This window comes from Octodon degus, unplaced genomic scaffold (genome assembly GCF_000260255.1).
Source record: "Octodon degus isolate 3935 unplaced genomic scaffold, OctDeg1.0 scaffold00171, whole genome shotgun sequence".
In the NCBI taxonomy this organism is placed as follows: Eukaryota; Metazoa; Chordata; class Mammalia; order Rodentia; family Octodontidae; genus Octodon; species Octodon degus.
The window spans coordinates 1385340-1406796 of NW_004524747.1; the positions used below are offsets into that span (position 1 = coordinate 1385340).

General features: G+C 39.1%; 1 protein-coding gene across 1 annotated transcript; it reads left to right on the top strand.

The window, feature by feature from the left end:
- The first annotated feature begins 3077 nt into the window (after nucleotides 1-3077).
- On the top strand, nucleotides 3078-5656 carry LOC101591467 (ribosomal RNA processing protein 1 homolog A-like). Its single transcript, XM_023703456.1, is given in 3 exon segments — nucleotides 3078-3577; nucleotides 3579-3933; nucleotides 4880-5656. Coding segments are annotated over 3 exon segments (1113 nt in total). The 5' UTR covers nucleotides 3078-3109; the 3' UTR covers nucleotides 5170-5656.
- The last annotated feature ends 15801 nt before the right edge of the window (nucleotides 5657-21457 follow it).

The window sequence follows — 21457 nt, forward strand, 5'->3', positions numbered from 1 at the left end:
ATCTCCCTATATAGTTTCACCTCAAACTTCCATAGCAATACTAATTTTGAATGTTTTTACAGTATTTAAAATCCTTTTCTCAACTTTTTAATTTTTTGTACACTGCTCTCTCCAGTCATTCTTATCTTCTACTTTACCTTCTAGCTCCTACGTTCTATTCCTTTGGGTTTTCTGCATTTCAGTTAGGCTGCTGTCTTCCATATACTTTTTTCACATTACAGGTATACTAACTTAACAATAGATTCCAATAGCCACATAAGCTTGTCAGTCATAAAGTGTACCTTCTCCACTGTATCTCATCTGTGCTCCCACAAATATCTTATTTAAATCCTCAACATTAAACTTCAACACAACTAAAATTATGCCAACAGAACCAGACCTGATATCAAATTATCTTTCTTCTTCATCTATTAATATCTCTCCAACCAACCTGTGCCCTTACTCATACACTTTTCGCCAACCTTTCAGTTTTTTTTGTTCAACTTCTGTCACAATGCTGAGGTGCTAAAATTAATTAAAGAAAGGTTTCATAAAGTACTATAAAAGGTGAAAGTGTAAATGACAGTTCTACCTTATATAATTGATAGTCAGATATATTGATGGCATTATAACCGTAAATGACCCTTTATTCAAAATACAAGTCCAGGGGAGGCAGAGATGGCTCAGTAGAATAAATGCTTCCCTGGTAAGGGCCTAAGTTCAATCCCCAGTTCTGAAAAAATAAAGTACAAGTCCTGAATCCAAATCACTTAAATAACTTCAGGAAAAGTACTATCACTAAACACATAAAGTTGGAAACACACAATGACGAGACAGAATGTTACAATCTTCATATAAACTGCAAGCTTTCAAAATTCCACTAGATCTTAACGTCTCAGTACCACAAATGTAGTAAACGAGTGAAATATAAAAGGAAAAAAAAAGAAGATACATATACACACAAGGGCATGGGAAAAACAAGGTTACAGAAGATCCCCCCTGTCAAACTCACAAACTCACTTAAGGCAGATCAAGGGGCATAAATGAAGAAGAAAGCAAATAGCAGTGAGAAGAGTACCACAAAAAGTTTATTCTTTCTTTCTTTTTTTTTTAATTTTATTTGTGTGTGTGTGTGTGTGTGTGTGTGTGTGTGTGTGTGTGTGTGTGGCCAGCTCAGCCCACCAGGGGGCCGGGCGGGCTGGCATGTGGTGCTGGGGGATTGAACCACGGTCCCTGTGCTTTGCTAAGCTTGTTCTAAGTAGGTGCTTTAGACCACTGAGCCATCTCACCAGCCCCACAAAGAGTTTAAAAAGGACATATAGAAAATGGGTGAGTGGAGAGATGCCATGACAACAAAGTTTGTAGAAATGTCATTCACAATGCCTGATGTGACTATGGGAAGAACAAAAATTTGGAAGTGCTATAGGGCTGGGGAGATGGTTAGCAGAATAAGCCCTTCCCTGGCAAGTGCAAGGGCCTGAGTTCAATCCTTGGTTAAAAAAAAATTAGAAGTGCTGACTGCAGCCATTTTCTAATTCATCAATGGTATGGAATCTCACAAAAGGTACAGAAAGAAATACCAGAAATTTTAAAAAATCACATATTATAGAAATGACCAATGTGAACATAGAGTCTGAAGTGGAGGACAAAATGGTAAATTATAACGAAGTGCTCACAGAATCAAAGAAAAGAGAGAAACAGGGAAAAAAATTACTTAGCAAATAATAGGCAACAGTAACAAGACCAACCTAAGACAACCTAGAATTAGAATAAAACTAGAAGAAAACATAGACAGATTTATTAAACTAGTAACAGAAATTTTAATAAAAAAATTCCAAATTTTATGAGAAATATGAGAAAAGATCTCAAAAAAATGACTGAGAATCCCAGAACATAAAAAAACTGTGGAAAAATAAGCTTACCAAGACATATCACAGACATTGCCAAATGTAAAACTTTTGTTGACAACATTTTTGGTCATCTGGCAATTTAAGATCAGAATGTAATTTAATTTTATTTTTATTAACTTTATTAAGTAACAAGTAGCAATAAGACAATATCAAAACCGATTAATAGGACAGTTTCAATAATTAATACATTGCAAATTGTTGTCTTCGTACTGGCTATTCATAGTACTAGATGCAGACATGATATCTTGTCCAAACACTATTAGTACAAACGTTTCTCCTCATTGAATTAAGAGAGAAGTAGCTATGTATCTAGTCTATTTTGTATATACAGATACAAATGGTCCTTCATTTATATCACCATTTTTTTATTTTTGTCAGAGAAGGGCATTCCATTGCCATTTAAATATTGTAAGAGTGTTAATTCAGCAAAATAATCCAATATAGTCCAGTAGTCCATATTAGTAGTGAGTTATCTGTAGGACTGGCAATGGCATAAGTTGTTGACATGAGCCTTTTACAACTCAGCATATTAATATGGCTTTAGTTTTCATACCTTGTTTTTACACTTTTTTGCTGGACAGTTAAGACCAACATAAAGACAGACCTATATAACAAGAAATGTAACTTTTATATCTGACAAGGTCAGTCAAATTCCCTTCAAGATTTAGCCTGAAATGCACTTTGTATATCCTTTGTCAGTGTCAGCCTGGTGGATGAGTCACAGCCATTCCTTGACCAATTTGCTCTCTGAGAAAGCCTGAGAGAATGTTTTCTCTCCATGTGACTCTCTCTAGGCACACTCTACATCATCAATCATGATACTTTACTTGGAACACCCAAAGCACTCCACCAAGAAGCTACTAGAATTAGCACACAATTTCAGTAGCATAGCAGGGTGCAAAGTCAATACCCAAAAGTCAATATCATTCCTCTACACAGATAAGAAACACACACTGAGAGGGAAATTATAGAAACAATGCCTTTTAAAATAGCACTGCCAGAAATGAAATATCTTGGAATTAATCTAACTAAAGAAGTCAAAGATCTATTGAGTGAAAATTACAGTACTCTGTAAAAAGAGATCATAGAGGATTTCAGAAAATGGAAAGATATTCCATGCTCCTGGATAGGAAGAACCACCATCACGAATATGACCATACACCCAAAATTGCTGTGCAGGCCGCCGCTTAGCTCTAGTGTTGAGCCTGGGGGTGTGGATTATGGGTCCGGGCGTGCAGCTTCCCCCTGAGATCCAGCTGGCACAGCGTCTAGCGGGCAACGAGCAGGTGACCCGGGACTAAGCGGTGCGGAAGCTCCGGAAGTACATTGTCGCCAGGTCCCAGCGGGCCACAGGTGGCTTCACGCATGATGAACTGCTGAAAATATGGAAAGGGCTATTTTACTGCATGTGGATGCAGGACAAGTTGCTCCTGCAGGAGGAGCTAGGGAAGACCATTGCTCAGCTTATCCATGCTTTTCAGACCACAGAGGCACAGCACCTGTTCTTGCAGACCTTCTGGCAGACCATGAGTCGTGAGTGGGCAGGCATTGACCGGCTGCGCCTGGATAAGTTCTATCTGCTCATGCGGATGGTCCTGAATGAGTCCCTGAAGGCTGTGAAGATGCGAGGATGGGGAGAGAGGGACATCGAGCAGCTGCCACAGTTGCTGATGACTGAGATCTTGCATTGAGGACAGCCAGGCTCCCAATGGTGTGAAGAGCCACTTCCTCGAGGTCTTCTTAGAGGAGCTGCCCAAAGTGGGCGCCGCCGAGCTCACAGCTGACCAGAACCTGAGATTTGTGGAGCCTTTCTGTAGGATTGCCACCCACACTAAGGACTCCCTGGTTCTGCACAACATCACACGAGGCATCTTCGAGACGATTGTGGAGCAGGCCCCCTTTGCCATTGAAGACCTCATGAAGGAATTGAATGCGCAGGAAGGGAAGGACGAGATGTCAGACAGTGATGATGAATCAGATGGTGATGAGGAGTCACCAGATGGTGGACGTGTGCATGATCTGCCACCACAGAAGCTGCCTGCAGGTGCGGGGATGCCTGACTCTGGGCACCTGACCTGGCACCCATCCCGGACCAAGCCCCTGGCTTCCTGCTGGGCTGCTCTCCCTGCCTCATGCTGGGCCCTCATCTCTACCCTCCCTGGTGCCCTGCATGACTCCACAGCCAGAGCAACTCAGCAAGCATGGCTGGGGTCTCGTGGCTACCCACCCTTGCTCTCCCAGCACTCTGGGCACTGTCCTGCTATCTACTGCCCAGCCCAGCTCCAAGGTGGCTCTCTGGGGCCTGCCTACCTCTTGCCTACTGCTGGCTTCTCCACTGTCTCCGCAGTCAGTGTGATCCTGATCCTTGGCCAGACTTCCCACAAGGGTTGCAGGGCCTCTGGGTCCTGGAATGTGGGGCCCAGTGTACCACTTATAAGTGGCCCTCACAGAGACTGGGAACAGTGCTGTAGTGCTGGTGTCAGCCCGGCCTGCGTCCAGTCCCAGTGACACTGCAGGATTTTCCCGTGTCAAATCCTGTTGATGGTCTGCACCTATTACCACTTCAGGACTCCCTTTGTGGGCTCCCAGGCTCTTTGCCCCTGGTACTTTATGTTACCCTGTGTCCCCTCTGAACAGTAGTCCTGGTCACACAGGCATCTCCTGGCAGATCTTCTAGCACCTGCTGTAATCCTGTCCGCACCCCTGAAGCAAACTCTTGTCCCGTATTGCCTGTCCCTCAGCCCAGCCTGAGCCCTTGTCTCCAGTCCCCATTCAGGCCACCTGTGTCTGGCCCTTTGCCGTCCTCACTTACACAATCCTGGCATATCTTCTGCTGCCTATAGTGCCCATTCCCTTGACTGTGTTTCCTCCTGTCCACACCTTGGTTTTCTGCCCCCGGGAGGCCCCTTGGTGCACACAGGGGTCCTGGGACCCCGTGTTCTGCACATACCAGGTGTGGGGCTTGGGCTCATGGGGTCCCTTTGATCTAGGCTCCCCAGAGCAGGTGGCAGATGATGAGGACAGCACCGGCCCTGTCCTCCAGTTTGACTACGAGGCAGTTGCCAACCGGCTATTTGAGGCAGCCAGTCAACAGAACACCCCCTCTCAGAATAGGAAGTGCCTCTACAAGGTCATCCGCAAGTTGCAGGACCTGGCTGGAGGTCACTTCCCTGAGGATGAAGTCCCTGAAAAGGCCTGCAGTCGTCTGCTGGCAGGGAGGAGGGTGCGGAAGGCAAAGTGGCCCTGGCTGCAGTGGCAAGCACAAAGCCAAAGAGGGTAAGTTGAGCAGGAGGCAGCACCGAGTCCAGACCTGAGCCCTGGAGATGAGGGGAAGAAGAGCAGGAAGAGGCCCAAGAGGATTGGCCCTGGGCTGCACAAGGGAGCCAGTGGCAGGAAAGGGCCCTGCCAGAAGAGGAAGCAGGCTGGACAGGCATGTGTTGCTCCAGCAAAAGCAGCTGGCACTCAGAAGCTCAAGAGGAAGAAGAAACGGCCGCTGGAGAGTGGGTAGTGCTGTGACCGGGCAGGGATGAGCGGCGCCATGCAGGTGCCCATGTACCGACTGAACTGCATGTAGGCAGGGCAGCACATGGGTCAGCCTAGCCTCTGATGCCTGTGGTCCCCAACTTCTGTTGGGGTGGATAAGGAGGGCAAGCCCAGGACATACATCTGCTTCAGGGCTACCATCTGCACCTTCTCTCTTAGAGCCTCATCGCCAAGGGACTGTCATCCATGCCCTGGGGTCTCATCGAATAAAATGCCGTGGGTCCTGCCACACTCTGGAAAAAAAAAATTGCTGTGCAGATTGAATGCAATCCCTATGAAACTACCACCAACATATCTCACAGAGCTAGAGAAAATTTCCTAAAATTTATTTGGACGCATAAAAGACGTAGAACAGCAAAGGCAGTCCTGGGCAATAAAAACAAGGTAGGAGGCATTACAATTCCTGACTTGAAATTATACTACAAAGCTACTGTGATAAAATGAGCATAGTATTAGCAAAAAACAGACCTGAGGATCAATGGAATAGATTAGAAGATGCAGAATTTTAAAAGGAGTCAGAGAATAGCAAAATCACATAAAAAGGGAAACACATAAGTTACACTAGACTTCTCATCACAAACCTTAAAGTGTATAACACTTTATAATGAACTATTTCAAATCATTAGATCAAATAACTTCCAATATTGACTAACATGCCTAACAAAAGTTTCCCTCAATAAATTTAGAAAGATCCTTCCAATGGGAAAAATCATTCAAAATATTCTTAGTAATAAACCAGATGTCTAGAAAGCATTCAAAATTATTCCACACAGACAAGACAAAACAAAGCCAGCAACTCCGACAGAATCAATATACCAAGCAACATCAATATAAAAACAATAAAAATGACATGAAAAGAGAAACAAAAGAGTCACTCAAAAACCAAGTTACAATGGTAATGAATCAGCATCTCTCAGTAATATCGCCCAATGTTAATTACCTCATTTTTCCAATTGACAAATTGAATTAAACTTGGCAGTGGATACTAACTGGAAAACTGGATTATAAAACAGAATGCAACACTGCTCTGTTTGATAAAATTTCTAGTCCAAAATGATATTCATAGACTAAAACTCAAAGATGGAAAACAATATTTTTTGTACCAGGAACCCCCAAAAGCAAAAGAACAAATTTTAATTTCAAACAATATGAACTTCAACCTAAAATGGATTAGAAGAAAAAAAGATCACTACATATTACCTAAGATAGAAATCTAACAAGAAGTGATGATACATATCAATATTTATGCACCAAATACCAGAGCAAATATCTTTATAGAACAGATGCACCTGAACATAAATCATGAAATAAATACTAACAGAATCATAGGAGATTCTTTAGTAGCTTATTTGTTTTGCAAGTCACAGTCCAACTACTTGAAAAAAATCAGTAAATATTACAACTAAACCACAACCTTGAGCACATGGAATTAATAGACACCTAAAGGGCAATTAACCCAGTTAAAACAAAATACACATTCTTTTCTGTTACATATGTTACATTCTCCAAAATGGATTACATAATAGTCCTCCAGAAATCTCATTTTAATTAATATAAAGAAGAAAAAGAAGAGGAAGAGGAAGAGGAAGAAGCAGAAGCAGAAGAGAAGCAGAAGCAGAAGCAGGAGCAGGAGCAGAAGCAGAAGCAGAAGCAGAAGCAGAAGCAGAAGCAGAAGCAGAAGCAGAAGCAGAAGAAGAAGAAGAAGAAGAAGAAGAAGAAGAAGAAGAAGAAGAAGAAGAAGAAAGAAGAGGAGGAGGAGGAGGAAAAAGAAGAAGAAGGAGAAGAAGGCAAAATCATAACATGCATTGTTAAAAATCCAGAAGTAGTTAGTAGTTCCTATGAAAATTTATATTCCAACAGATTTGAAAAACTTAAAGCAGTAGAGATTTCTGGACTCACACATTACGAAAGCTAACTAAAGAAGAAACAAAAAGTATTATAAAGCATAACAAACCATGACATTGAAATATTATATTAAAAAAATCCACCAAATGAACAAAAACCCAGGACCAGACAAACTAATTATCAAATTCTATAAAACCTATAAGGATGTTATATCACCACAACCTTCAAGCTCTTCAATGAAATTGAAAGGGACACAGTGCTTGCAAACACATTTATGGAAGACAGAATGTTTCTCATGCCAAAATGAGATAAAGACACAAATAAAAACAAAACTCCACACCAATGTATTTAATGAGCAGAGATTGAAAAATTATCAACAATACTTTACTGAATAGAATGTAATATATCAAAAATATCATATATAATGATTAGCTAGATTTCCTCCCAGAGATAAAAGAATGTTTCAACATACACAAATTAATAAATATAATAAACCACATAAACAAAAGAAAGTAAAAAACCACACAATCATATTAATAGATGGAGAACAGGATTATGGCAAAATTCAACACTTGTTGATGAAGAGAATGATAAAGAAAATATGTATAGAAAGAAAATATGTATAGAAGTGTGACATCTGAATTTAATAGAAAATATGCATAAAAATCAATGGCTAACATTATACTAAGGAAACATAGGAAATATTCAAGCTAAAATGAGGATAAGGATGTCAATTACCATCATAGCACTTTAAATATTAGCCACAGCTATCAAACAATATAAAGAAATACAAAAGGGCATAGAGAAAAAGAACTCAAATTATAATTCTTTTTTATATATTTAGCACAGGGTCTGCAGGGTTTCACTACACAGACCATACTCATAATGATTCTCCTGTTTTCAGCCTCCCAAGTACTGGGATTACAGGCTCACTCCATAACGCCCAGTCTCAATAGCCATCTCAGCAAGACCCAGGGGCGAGGCCAGCACAACATATATATAATTCTTTAAAGATGACATGAGTGCTGTGGAGATTGCTCAGTGGTCTAAGCACCTGCCTGGCAACAGCAAGGTCCCGAGTTTGATCCCTGGCTCAACTAACCCTGGAACCTGGTAGCGCCATGCCAGCCACTGAAACCAGGTGTGGTGGCAAACACCCATAATTCCAGCATTGGGGTGACTGAGACAGCAGGATTACTAGCAGCCTGAGCTGCATAGCAAGACCCTGTATTTATAAATAAATTTATTTATAAATAAATAAAGACTTTTTTAAATTAAAGATGACATTATACTCTACAAGGATGTCCAAAAGAATTCCACCAAAAGCCTCTTAGAAATAATAAGCAAGTTCAATAAGGCATTAGAATATAAATTGAACACATAGAAATAAATCACTTTTATCTATAGCTATGATAAACTCAATGACAAAGAAATTATAATAACAATACCAATCACAGTACCATCAAGAAAAATGAAACAGTAATTATTAACCTAACTAAGAAATTAAAAGAACTCTACAAAGAAAACTGTAGTACTCTGAATAAGGAGAATGAAGAGGACATCAGAAAATGGAAAGAGGTCCCCTTATCCTGGATGGTACAATCAATTATTGTCAAACTGGCCAAATTATCAAAGCAGTTTCACAGGTTAGATGTAATCTCAATTAATATAACAGCAGCATTATTTACAGAGACAGAGAAAATAGTCCTAAAATTCATATGGATGTGGAAGAGCCCCAAATGCTGAGGAGGAAACTTCATAATGCAACACAGATTGAAAAATAACAAAAATACATGTTACTAGCACAAAAATACATTTTGATCAATAGAACAAAGTTGAAGGCACAAAACATCTTTAGACACTCACCTACTTGATCTTGGATAAAGTCTTACAAAAATTACAGTGGTGGAGCCCATTCAACAAATGTTGCTGGAAAAAGTAGATATCTGCTTTCCAAAGGTTGAAGCTGTACACATATCTCTCAATATATACTAAACAAAATTTAAAAAATATCAAAGATATGAATATTAAAACAGTAAAACTGATCCTATTGAAAGACAAAACAGGTAAGATATTTGAATTCATAGGTGTATGTAAGTACTTCCAAAAAAGAGCCATAATTGCACAAGAAATAACAATAAGAATAAACAAATGAAATTAATAATCTGTGCAGCAAAAGAATTAATTAGTAGAGTTAAGAGATAGACTATAAAATAGAAAAATATTTTGCCAGTTCTTCCTCAGACTGAAGACAAGTATACACAACATATAAATAACTTAAAATATTCAGACCACCTAAAAGAAAAGACCCAGTCAAAAAAGTAAGCAAGTGAAATGCAGACACACTTCTCAGAAGTACAAATGGTTAAATGAATATATAAAAAGTTCAATATTTCTTGCTATTAGAAAAGTGCAAAATTAAAACAAAGGTAAGATTCCATGATATACTAGAAATATTGGAAATCATGAAGAATTCAAAGAATTACAAATGTTGGCACATCTACCATGGAAAGGAACCCTCCTACATAGCAGGAATGCGTAGTTATACAACTATTATAGAAATCAGTATGGAGTTTTCTAAAACAACTAAAACTAGCAATTCTATATGGTTCAGCTATGGCCTTCTAGGTAGTTTCCCCTCAAAAGCTAAAGACATATTATCATAAGAATTCATGCACACAAATATTTATAGTAGCACAATTCATAGTAGCTAAACCTTGAATACAAAAGTAAAATATTTTCTTTGTTTATGTATTTAGTACAGTGTCTACAGGGTCTCAGTACACAGATCAAACTCATAGTGATCCTCCAGTTTTTAGCCTCCCAAATGCTGGGATTACTGGTGAGTGCCACTACATCCAGTCTCAATAGTCATCACAGGACACCCTGGAGGCAAGGCCAGTACAGCCTGCCGGTGATTGAACCTGGTGTCTCTGTCTGCCTAAGCAAGCGCTTCTACCCACTGAACTATCTAGAGGGCCCTAAATTATTTTCTTTCAAGGTAAAAGAAATAATAGCATGCAAGATGTGTAATTGAGATTTAATCATGTTAGAAGTTACCACACATGATCTAGTCCTATAAGGCAGGATAAAACATATATTATCTATATTTTACATGTAGTGAAATGAATGCAAGAAAAATATATTAAGCTTAAGAAACTACCTTAGTTACTTAGCTCTCATTGCTGAGACAAAATACCTAAGGAAAAAAAGGTATATTTAGCCCACAGATTGTGGAGATCTCATTCCTAATAAGCTGGTTCCAAGGCAAGGTGGCAGGGCACAGAGGCAAATAGTTCAAGGAAGGAAAAGGGATGGTAAAGTAAGACTCTTTTCTTATATTGTAAGCATGCTCCCCTCCTAAAGCCGATATACCACTCACTCCATCTATATTCCCTCCTGTTGCAAAGCATGAGGATATTTACAAAGTGAGGACCCTGCCCCCTGCTGAGTTAAACTTTGGAACTTCTCAAGTTGACACAATGTATCATCCATTACAATCCACCCTTTGTCAACTTGGCAACCAGACACATTCTTTAAACCAGTTTCCAGATACAAAGACATGCTTATTTTGATTATTTCACAACTTCAACATTATAATACAAGTTCAACAATTCTTATAAATAATGTTAAATCTATCAACATTGTACAACATGAGAACCATAAAGTTCTGCCTATGGGTCCCCCAAAACTCATGTACATCTCTTTATGCAAAAGGCATTTAGTCCATTTGAACGTGTTGCCAATGACCCACCAGCTTCAGCACTGCTGAAAAATATAATTCTTCTGTAAGATGTAAGATGAATTCTTAGCTCCACGGCTCTGTACAAATGAAAATTTAGACACTTCAACATGAAAGAGCATTTTCTATTTAAATGTTACAAACAGGGGAATATAAATGATTGAGACTAAAGTAAGTCCAAAATCTAGTGAGGCAAATATTAAGCTCTATAATTCCATGTCTAGCATCTAAAGTATTCTGTGGTAAATATGGAGCTCCAAAGGACTTCAGTGACTCCCCCATAATGGCTTCCCATGGCTTCCCTGTTAGGCCTGCTTTGTTCCCTTTTTTCAGCTTTCCTTAGATGATCCACATTCCTGGCTTTTCCAAACTTCTGGGGTTTCCACTATGCCTTTAGATTGACACTAATAGCTTTATGCAATTCCCTCTCAGAGGCACACTCACTGGCCTCCCAGACCTTCTGAAATCAAGGTGGAAGCCTTTTAAACCTCATAGCTCTAGCATTCTGCATGCACCTAAAACCTAGTCCATGCCAAGGTCTGCTGCCAGCTGGAGCAATAGCCAAGCTTTCCTCTCTTGGCTCTAGGGGTCAAGTACCTGTATCAGCAAGAAGTCTGAATCCAATTCTAAGGAAAAAATTTTCTATGCTTCTACCATTCTGGAACGTGGTGCTCTGCAGTTTTTTTCTCAAAGCAGTCTTCTACTTTTCAGTTTGGAGCCTTCAAATGATGGAAACTTGCTCCTTCTAGTGATAATCTCAGGCCTTCTTTTCTAGTCTCCTGTTCCTTCACAGCAATCAAGTTCTCTTCAGCTCTTTGCAGTCCACAGATTTAATGGAGCTTCCTTTCTGGCCAAACTCACTACATTGTAAATCATCCTACTGTGCTCTTTCCTCTTGATTTACAACATAAATCTAGTTAAAAGCCCTCAACAGTAGCCATGCCACTGTCTTACCATTCAACTGCCTTGAAATTTCTTCTGTGAGATTAATTAGTCTGCTGCTTTTAATCTCAGTCTCAGGTAGATTCTCTGGACACAAGCAAAATGCAGATAAACTGGCTGCCAAGCCATAATATAAATCATCTTAAGTCCAATAACCAATGCAGTCCTACTTCCCAGCAGAAACCTCCCCAGCCTGATCTTTACTGGCAGGATTCCTATCAGCCTTCTGGTCTTCTGAGCTCTGACCAGAATCTCCCTTACAGACCAGTCTAAAGTGCTCCAGATCGACTTTTTCAAGTTATATCTCTGAACCTTTCCAAACGCTTCCCACAAGCCATTCCCAAAGGCTCTTGCACAACATGATCAAGTATAGTAACAGCAAGGATTCCACTCCTAGTACCAGATTGTGTGATGGTTACTTTTCTATCATTGCTGAGACAAAATACCTGACAACCAAATTTAAAGGAGGAAAGGTTTGTTTGGCACACAGTTTGTGGAGGTTTAGTCCATAATCAGCTGATCCTAAGTAGAGGTAAGGTGGCATGGCACATGGGCAAAAGTTTAAGCTTTTAGAAGACAACAACAGCAACAAAAACCCAAGAGCAGATAGAACAAGTCTTTTTTTTTCTTTCCTTTCACTGTAAGCATTGCCCCCCATGACAAGAATAACACTTGTACCATCTCCATGCACTCCTGATTACAGAGGAACAAGATGCTTACAAATTGAGGACCCAGGTGCCCTGCTGGGTTAAACTTTTGAACTTTTCAAGTTGACACAATTCATCAACTATTACAGTTTTATTATATTAGACATCTGGTAAATATCAGAACCAGAACTTCAACTTAACCTACAACTATATTGCATTGGTAGAGAGGAAAAAGAATAAGCCTGTGTAGATTGAGCAAAGGAAATGAATTTAACATTCTTAGGTCCATTTGTAAAATGGGGAAATATGAGATTAATTATACATGCAAACTAAGTTGATCTATGGAATGTATATTAAGCCTGAATTATAAATCTAATGGTTTCCCAATAGTCTATCTCATTCCTGGAAATAAATTTTACTTAAAATACTTAACAAATTACTGCCTTCAATTAATTCATAAATGCTGCATTTAGTTTTAAAAGATAATATATGCTGAGTTAAACTTCACAACTTCAACATTATAATACAATGTCAACAATTCTTAAGAAACAGTATTAAATCTATCAATATTGTACATTAGAACCATAAAATTCTGCCCATGAGTCCAGAAAAAGTCATGTGCATCCCTTTATGCAATGACATCCCAATAGTCTATCCCATTCCTAGAAATGAATGTTCCTTACAATACTTGACAAATTACTGCTTTCAATTAATTCATAAATGCTGCATTGATTTTTAAAAGACAGTATCTGCTGAGTTAAACTTTACAACTTCAACATTATAATACAAGTTCAACAATTTACCATGGAAAGTCTTCCAACTCTTACAATGTTGAGCAGAATAATTGGAATTGCATCAACAATGTGAATGAACAATAATTTATAGCTAGGTCATGCTAGGTGACCATTTTTACTGAAGACATCAAAAATATATACTGAGGGCCAGACAGATAGCTCAGCAGACTAAAACACCTGCTTATGTAGGCTCAGGGACTGGGATTCAATCCCTGGCATGCCATGCTGGACCCACCCTCAGAGCATGCTGAGATGGCAAATGAGACTAGGCGTAGTGGTGCTTCATTGTAATCACAGTGCTTGGGAGGCTGAAAACAGGAGGATGGATCACTGTGAGTCTGATCTATGCAGTGAGACCTTGTAGACCATGTACTAAATACATGAAAAAAATATATATATGCAACTATTTGATTCATCCATTTGAGATGCAGACCTGGAACTGCTTGATGAACGTGAGGCCTTCTTTGTCAGATTTCATTTCTGTGCTGGCCATCTGATTCCAGCTTTAATTTACAGATAAGATGTCCTTCCTAAATTTAAATACTAAGATATTAAGGAAAATAGCTTATGTTCAGATAAGTAATGTGTCATTATTTTATCAAGTTGTTTTGTTTTCTTTTTAAAGTGAGGGAAAAGCAGCATAAACTGTGTATGTACTGCAGGGATATTTTTGCTTAATTATTGAAGGATAAAATGTTACTAGGAAGGTGTGAACTTCAGTCACATACCAGGTTGAAGTCGAGCTGTATATGTAGTAATATCCTTCATTTTGAACAATCAGTAAAGGGCAGAGATAATTAAGAAAGGTAAAATCAGTTGCTTTTCAGCTCTGTTCATTGTGAGTCACCAATTTATTGGTAGAGATACAATCTAAAAAAATAAATTTATTTTAAAACTAACTGGCTCTTAATATCTGCTTCTTTTCAGGAAGTGGTTAGTGATAGGTTTTAAGGTGTCGCAGCAGAGAAACACACAGAAGGTAAAGGGAAAGGGGCTTTATTATAAAGGAAAAGGGACTTCATTATCTTAGAGGACACGGAGAGAATTTGGGAAGATAAAAATTCCCTTGATTGGAACAAAAGGAGGCTGAGGCTTTTATGGCCTTTGCCAGGGGTAGGGTTTGAGGCGGAAATTTAGATAGATCTGAGGAGTTGACTGGGGCCTTCCCTGAGGTGGTGGGAAAGGTGAAAGGAAACTGCATCCTGGGCTGAGTTGGGGAAGAAGGGAGGAGGTGGTCTCTGGGAAGATGAGCTGTTGTTTTAAGGGCTTCAGTCATATTAGGTGACCACCATAATAATTAAACAATTCTTACTAGGGCCATAACCCATCATTCCCATCTTTTGGTTATTATAAAGGGGTGATGTGTCTCTTAGACTGCTTCCTGCTGAACTGGGGCATCGTCTTGGGGGTGAGGGGATTTGATAGGATGATGATTTATGCCCATGTAGAAGTTAGTGCCAGGAGTCTGAGATAGGACTAGAAGTTTATAGTTAGTGACAGCTCACATTGGATACTGAAGAAACCTTGAAAAAAGTTTAAAAAAACAGCACATTACGAGTACATGTCATCATAATTAAAGGACACAGGAGGGGAAGCAAAGGGGGTATATAATCTATGTCATTTTACCATGACTATGCTGAAGAGGAAGAATATTGATCTTTAGCTTTTTGACATCAATGTGAGGAAAGGGAGTCAGTGCCATCTGTAGTACTGTAGCACAACTGTATTTTGTTAAAGTCAACTTTTTGTCTCTTATGTGTTTGTGTGGAGACATGGAGTCCATCTACCAACTGTATTGTCTATAGCTGTTTAGAAAGGTAGGCTACTGCCTAAAATGATGGTCTCTTTTTATGTTGTAAAATGCTCACTCTATTGTGACCTTGAAAATAAGTACATAGGGTAAAGGGCTGAGTTGGTTTGGGTAAAGAGAACTGGGACCCTTGGGAGGGTTTGTAGCTTGCAAAAGGGGAGATATATAGGAGCAGTCAGGTCTAGGGGTTCTCACAAGGAACCTTTTGATGCTCTACATAGGGGCTCTGCTAGGGAAGCAAAATTGGGAACCCAGAGATGAAAGAAGTTAGCTAAACCAAGGAAGGATAAAACCTGTTATTTTGTGGTGGGAAGTGGTTGCATGAGTAGTGGGAGTGAGTGTCTTAGATACCTGACTTTTGGTGAAGCTATCTGAACTTTGGAGGAAGAGACTGTGTAAGCTGGTCCTGACAGAAAATTGAGAAAAGTAGCTGTTTGTCTTAGGACCAGAGCATGAGAGGGGGGTAGCAAAGGAAAAGGTCATCGATATATTGAAGGAGTGGCTGAGCTAGAGATCAAGGATCTCAAGATCAGCAGCAAGAAGTTGGCTAAAGAAGTGAGGACTATCTCTGAAACCTTGAGGTACAACTGTCCATGTGAGCTGCTGAGATCAGAAAGTGTCTGGATAAGTCCATGAGAAGGCAAAGAGGTCATTGGGTTTGAGTACAGGAAGAATGAGGATACTATATAGCAAGTTGATATTTTAAAGAAAACTATTGGTAAGGAGGTGGAAAATGATGGGCTTGAGTCTCTTGGTGTTTGGGGGCTATTTGGGGAATGTACAGAAACACTGTGGGATCACTGAGGCATATTAGTCTAGGAACAGCATGTGTGGCATGAGTGGGACTATAAGTGTCTCAAAGCATGTGGTTGACAAGGGAAGAGGGAGGGAGGAGCTAGCTATACATTGAGGTTGGGTTTGTAGGATGTACACTGTGGGTGGAGAGAGAGGTGAGAGAGAAGTGGAGTTTTTGGAGGAGGTCTTTCCCCATGAGAGACATGGGACATGTTGGGATCACAATTTCCTTAAGAATGAAGAAGTGTCTGAAGTAGCACAGAATGGGCCTGTCTGAAGGGGTCATGTAGGTTGGCCATCAACACCCACTACGGAGACTAGAGCTAATATAACGATTTTAGAACTCAGGAAGAACACTATATGTGGTCTCCGTGTCAGCAAGAAAAGTTATGGGTTTTTTTCCTGGGATATCCAGCGAGACTTGGGACTCAACAAAGTTGCCTCGATGTGGGAAATGGAACCCAAGCTCTGTTATTGCTCTTCAGCAGCAAGACCAAGTAGTTCAAGCATACGAATCTGGCCATAGTGAGGTTTCCTGTGAGGGCAGGGAATTGAATGACTTACCTGCTCTCTGCTGGACAGGGCAGTCGCATTTCCAGTGACCTTTACGCTTGTAGATGTCCTAGTGATGGCTGCAGGTTGGGGCAGGCTCATGCCCAGTGTCCTTCTTCACTGCACTTGGCTCGGGTGGCAGCATTGTTTAGGTTCAGCATTAGCTTGTGAAGGTCCTGCTTTGATGGGAGTCCCAAGTGTCGCAGCCAAAAGTTGGCAGTATATATAGTTAATTTGGTCTCTATTATTGAAGACATGGAGAGTTAGATTAAGTACGTTTTCTGTGGAGTTTGAGGGCTGAGATTTGTATTTTTAGCTTTACATGAATGTCAGGAACAGAAAGAGATATAAAATAGGAATTAATAGTAATTGGTGTCTCAAGAGAACCTAGGTTTACATCAGTATACTTAGTTTGGAGCAATACACTCAATTATTAGAATTTTATCTGAATATCAAGTACCTTGAAATATAAAGTGTAACCAGAGAACTATTATTTCTTATTAACCATGGACATTTTAGCAGTTAAATCCCTGTAGGATGTTAATGGACATCAGTTATATAATTTTGTAGAGATCTTTTGGCATCAATAGTCATACATAGTAGTATAGCATAACAGTCATGAAATCCCCATTTTGTTTTTGCATCTTTAAACGTACATAGGATACATATTATACAAGTTTTAGTTATAAAATTATTTGACTGATGACCTCATGTTGGCTTGACAGGAACCTGCATCTCTAAATATAACAGCACATATATAGGATATATGTCACATAAATTTTAGTTAGAAAATTATCATTTGGCTGATGACCTCATGTTGGCTTGATGGGAACCTATTATAAATACCTGGAGCATAAGAGAAAGGGATATGTTTAAATCTGAAAGAAAATTTATATTGTAGCATACAGTATTTTAAAAGGCATAAATATGTTTAATATATTAAGCATCTTTTATGAGAAAACTTTATTTTAATTTTTGTAAAAACTTTGTATTTTAACCAAGGACCAAATTACTGGGGGCTCTCTATTGATAAACAAAGGTTGGCCACCCTCTATTCATCAATCAAGAGTTCTGTCCAACAATCTTCCCCATTTTATTGGTTTTTATTTAATTATGAATTAATTTTGGTATTACCTAGACCAGCTGGAAGCTCAGGAGAAAGCATGCTTTTCAGTTTATATTTTAGAGCTCAAATTAAAAGGAACAGCTGTTTAAAGAATGACATAAAAACAAACAGGTACATACAGGACACACAGACATCTTTATAAAATACGAGTGCACTCAAATATATTTCTGGCCAGGTTAAACTATGATGACCTTTTAAAGTTTGTAATTATAAGAGACTAGTCAGAACTTTTATAAGTCAATTAGCAGAGCTCTCTTATAAGAGGAATTTGGAAAAAAAGATTTTAAAAATGCTCTTATTTATACATATGTTTAGGTCTAATAGTGCTTATCAGGTTTGAGTGGAAGCAAGCAAACTGAGCAGAGTATAAAGGGTAGACACAGTACAATAGAGGAGCACTAACAATGGTCCTGGAACCAGGAGACTGCCTGCAAGGGTGGCTAGGGTGGGGGGCGGGAGTGAGGGGAAAGAAGATGAGCACAGGGCAGTGTGCTCACTCGCTCCATGGGCTTTTATAGTTTCTTTAGCTTGATGGGTAGTAGAGGGAAGGGCATGCACTGTTGGGGAAAAATGTGTTATTAGTTGAATTTTTAGGGTGAGATTTTTGGAGGAAAAAAAAATACTGTGATTGGATTGTAAATCGGGACGGGGGTTGGCGAGGAATGTGAGGAATGTAGACCGACAGACAGAAGACAGGAAGGTGGGGAGGGAGGAGAGGCATCTCTGTAGTCCCTGAAAGTTAAAGAGGTTAGAGGGTAAATTCGAAGCAATCGCTGTGGCTGAGGCAGGCAAGGGCCATTGTCGTGGCAGCCGTGGGGTGGGGGGACTCTGGTGGGCGGTCCTGCGGGTGGCGGCGTAGGGCAATCTGGTCTGAGAGACAGTGTTAGGTGGGAGAGCTGTCCTTAGTTTAAGGGCCTATGGAGTGAGAGCGAGAAGTTAAAGGAGGGAGGAACGTGTCCTCAAAAAAGAAAAAAAAAAAAAAAAAAAAAAAAGCCCGAATACAGGTGATATCCTGGGGTTTGCCTGTGTGGTGATAGAAGTTTTAAACTTTAGAGAATTTGTGGAAAAGTTTTTGTATAGGCCACTGGGTTTTACCACCTCGATTAAATTGTGGCCAAGCTGTCTTGATAGTAGAAAATTAATTGCTTAGGTATTTTGACCTCCTGGAGGCTATGGGAGCCGAAATTATGGACCAGGCATCCCAATGGGGTGTCTTTTAGGAGCTGGGAACGAGTATTTCCCATTGTGACTGAATTAAAAGGTGAGCCAAAGATTAGGGCAAAAGCCCGATGTCACATCCCACTAAAAAGCCGTCACTTTTTAGCCTGGAGTGAGTGTGAGAGAGAGAAGGCTATAACTCTCACTTTATCAGTCGTCACTAGAAAAAGTGGGGAGACGGGGACCAGATGGCCGAGGAAGACGAGTGGGAACCCCGACGTGAGCTCATGAGTTTTGAGACTAGAGGAAAATATGAGGCGGGATTCTAAGAGATGAGTTTTGGGGCTCACCCGTGTGGATTAAAATTGGCCGGTGTTAGATGCAAGCTGGCAAAGGCAAAGGCAGAAGCAGAAGCAGAGGGCGATTCAGTGAGGGAGCTCAAAAATGGGGCAGGGCTTGTCCCGGGAGCCACACTACTCACCAATCCGAGTCACAGCACCAAAAATGATAGGTTTTAACGGTGATTATAAAGGAAAGGGGACTTCATTATCTTAGAGGACACGGAGACAATTTGGGAAGATAAGGAATTCTCTGGATTAGAACAAAAGGAGGCTGAGGCTTTTATGGCCTTTGTGAGGGGTGGGGCTTGAGGGAGAAGTTCAGATATCTGAGGAGCTGACTGGGGCCTTCCCTGAGGTGGTGGGAAAGGTGAAAGGAAACTGCATCCTGGGCTGAGTTGGAGAAGAAGGCAGGAGGTGGTCTCTGGGAAGATGAGCTGTTGTTTTAAGGGCTTCAGCCATATTAGGTGACCACCATAATAATTCAACAATTCTTATTAGGGCCATAACCTATCAGTTAGTGTTTGCATACTGGGCAAAAAAGCTTTACCTCACTGCTTCCCCATTCAGCTGAATAAAAAAGAGATAAAATTACTTGAATAGGAATTGTTGTGAAAATGTTATCTGAAAGCCTCTGCACAATTAACATAAGAGTTGCCCTTTTGAATGCCATGGCAGGGCAGAGCAAATCCATTAAACTTGCTAAAGGTGTGGGAGGATGTCATTAAATACAATGGCATACATACATACAGGGCCATTTGAGTCTGATTTTGCTCAATAAAATCATTTCAAATTTAGTTAATTTTCTCTAATGTTATGGTCCTTCATAAAAAAGAAATCATAAAAATAGTTTTATTTGATGCATTTTACTTACCAATAAGTTACGAAACATCATAATAGAGTTGCTTTTGCCTACAGCAATTCAGACCCACCACCTTCTTAACAATGAAATGTTTCTTAGTGACTAGCAATGAGATCTAAGATTCTGAATTCTAAAAACTATGTTACATCCTCTACTTTGACAAATTTACTTATCAATTCTAAGAGGACTCTTTTAAATTTTGTAAGTTTGGTATCATATAATACCATCAGCAAATAGCACTAATTCTACTGCCTCTTTTTCTATTTCTATCACTTTTATGTTTTCTCATTCATGGTGATTCAGATTCAAGTTTTGAGTGCCATACTGAACATATCCAATGTTTTATCCTTTATTTTATATGAATGTTTTCAAATTTCCCATTCACCATAATGTAGGTTATGAATTTATCATATATAATATTTATTATTTTGTAGTAAGAACAGTTCACACCTAGCTTATTCAGGGATCTTATGATGAAAGTATACTGAGTTATACTAAAGAGCTTTTGACATATATTGAAATAGTTATGTGAATTTTATGGTTGATTACATTCATAGGATGTACTAAACATTTATTTTTATATGTTGAGTGAAATAAGAAATTTTGACATGAATTCATCTTAATCAATGTATATGATATTTGCACTGAGCTACTGAATTCAATTTGCAAGTATTTAAGAAATGTTTGATATCTACATCCATAAAGTTTTTGGCCTACAGTTGTTTTTATTTATTTATTTATTTATTTATTTTTTTTTGGTGTATGTGTGATGAGCCTATCAGGTTTTGGTAGCCATGTAATACTGGCTTTGTAGAATTCACTGGGAAGTAGTCTTTTATTTTGTATTTTATGGCATGGATTGAGATGACAGTTCTTTCAAAGTGTAGTAAAGTTTAGCAGTGAATCTATCCAGCTTTTCATTTTTCTTTCTCTGTTTTGTTGCTGCCTCAGTCTCACTGCTACTTACTAAACTGCATCAAATTCTTTTGATTCTACTTGTTAAGTGTAGCAGTTTGTCCATATTTTTCAATTTATTGGGATATTCTATTTTAAAGTATTCTCTAATGATCCTCTGGATTTCAATGGCATCTGTCATAATTTCTCCTTTAAAATATCTAATTTCATTCTGAATATATATATATATATATTACTATGCATAAAATATTATTTTATTTATCTTTTCAATGATTAAATTCATTAATTTGTTCTATATCTTTTATTTACTCATTTTTCATTCTGATCGTTCCATTGAATGAATTCGACTTTGGTATGCACTTTTTCTAAGCTCTGGCATAAAACAGTAAGTTATTGATTCAAAATCTCTCTTCTTTTGCTATATAATTTTTATAATTTTTATTGTTTTACTTGCACATGTTTGTATTTTTAAATTTTTTTTAGAAACAAATTGCACTAA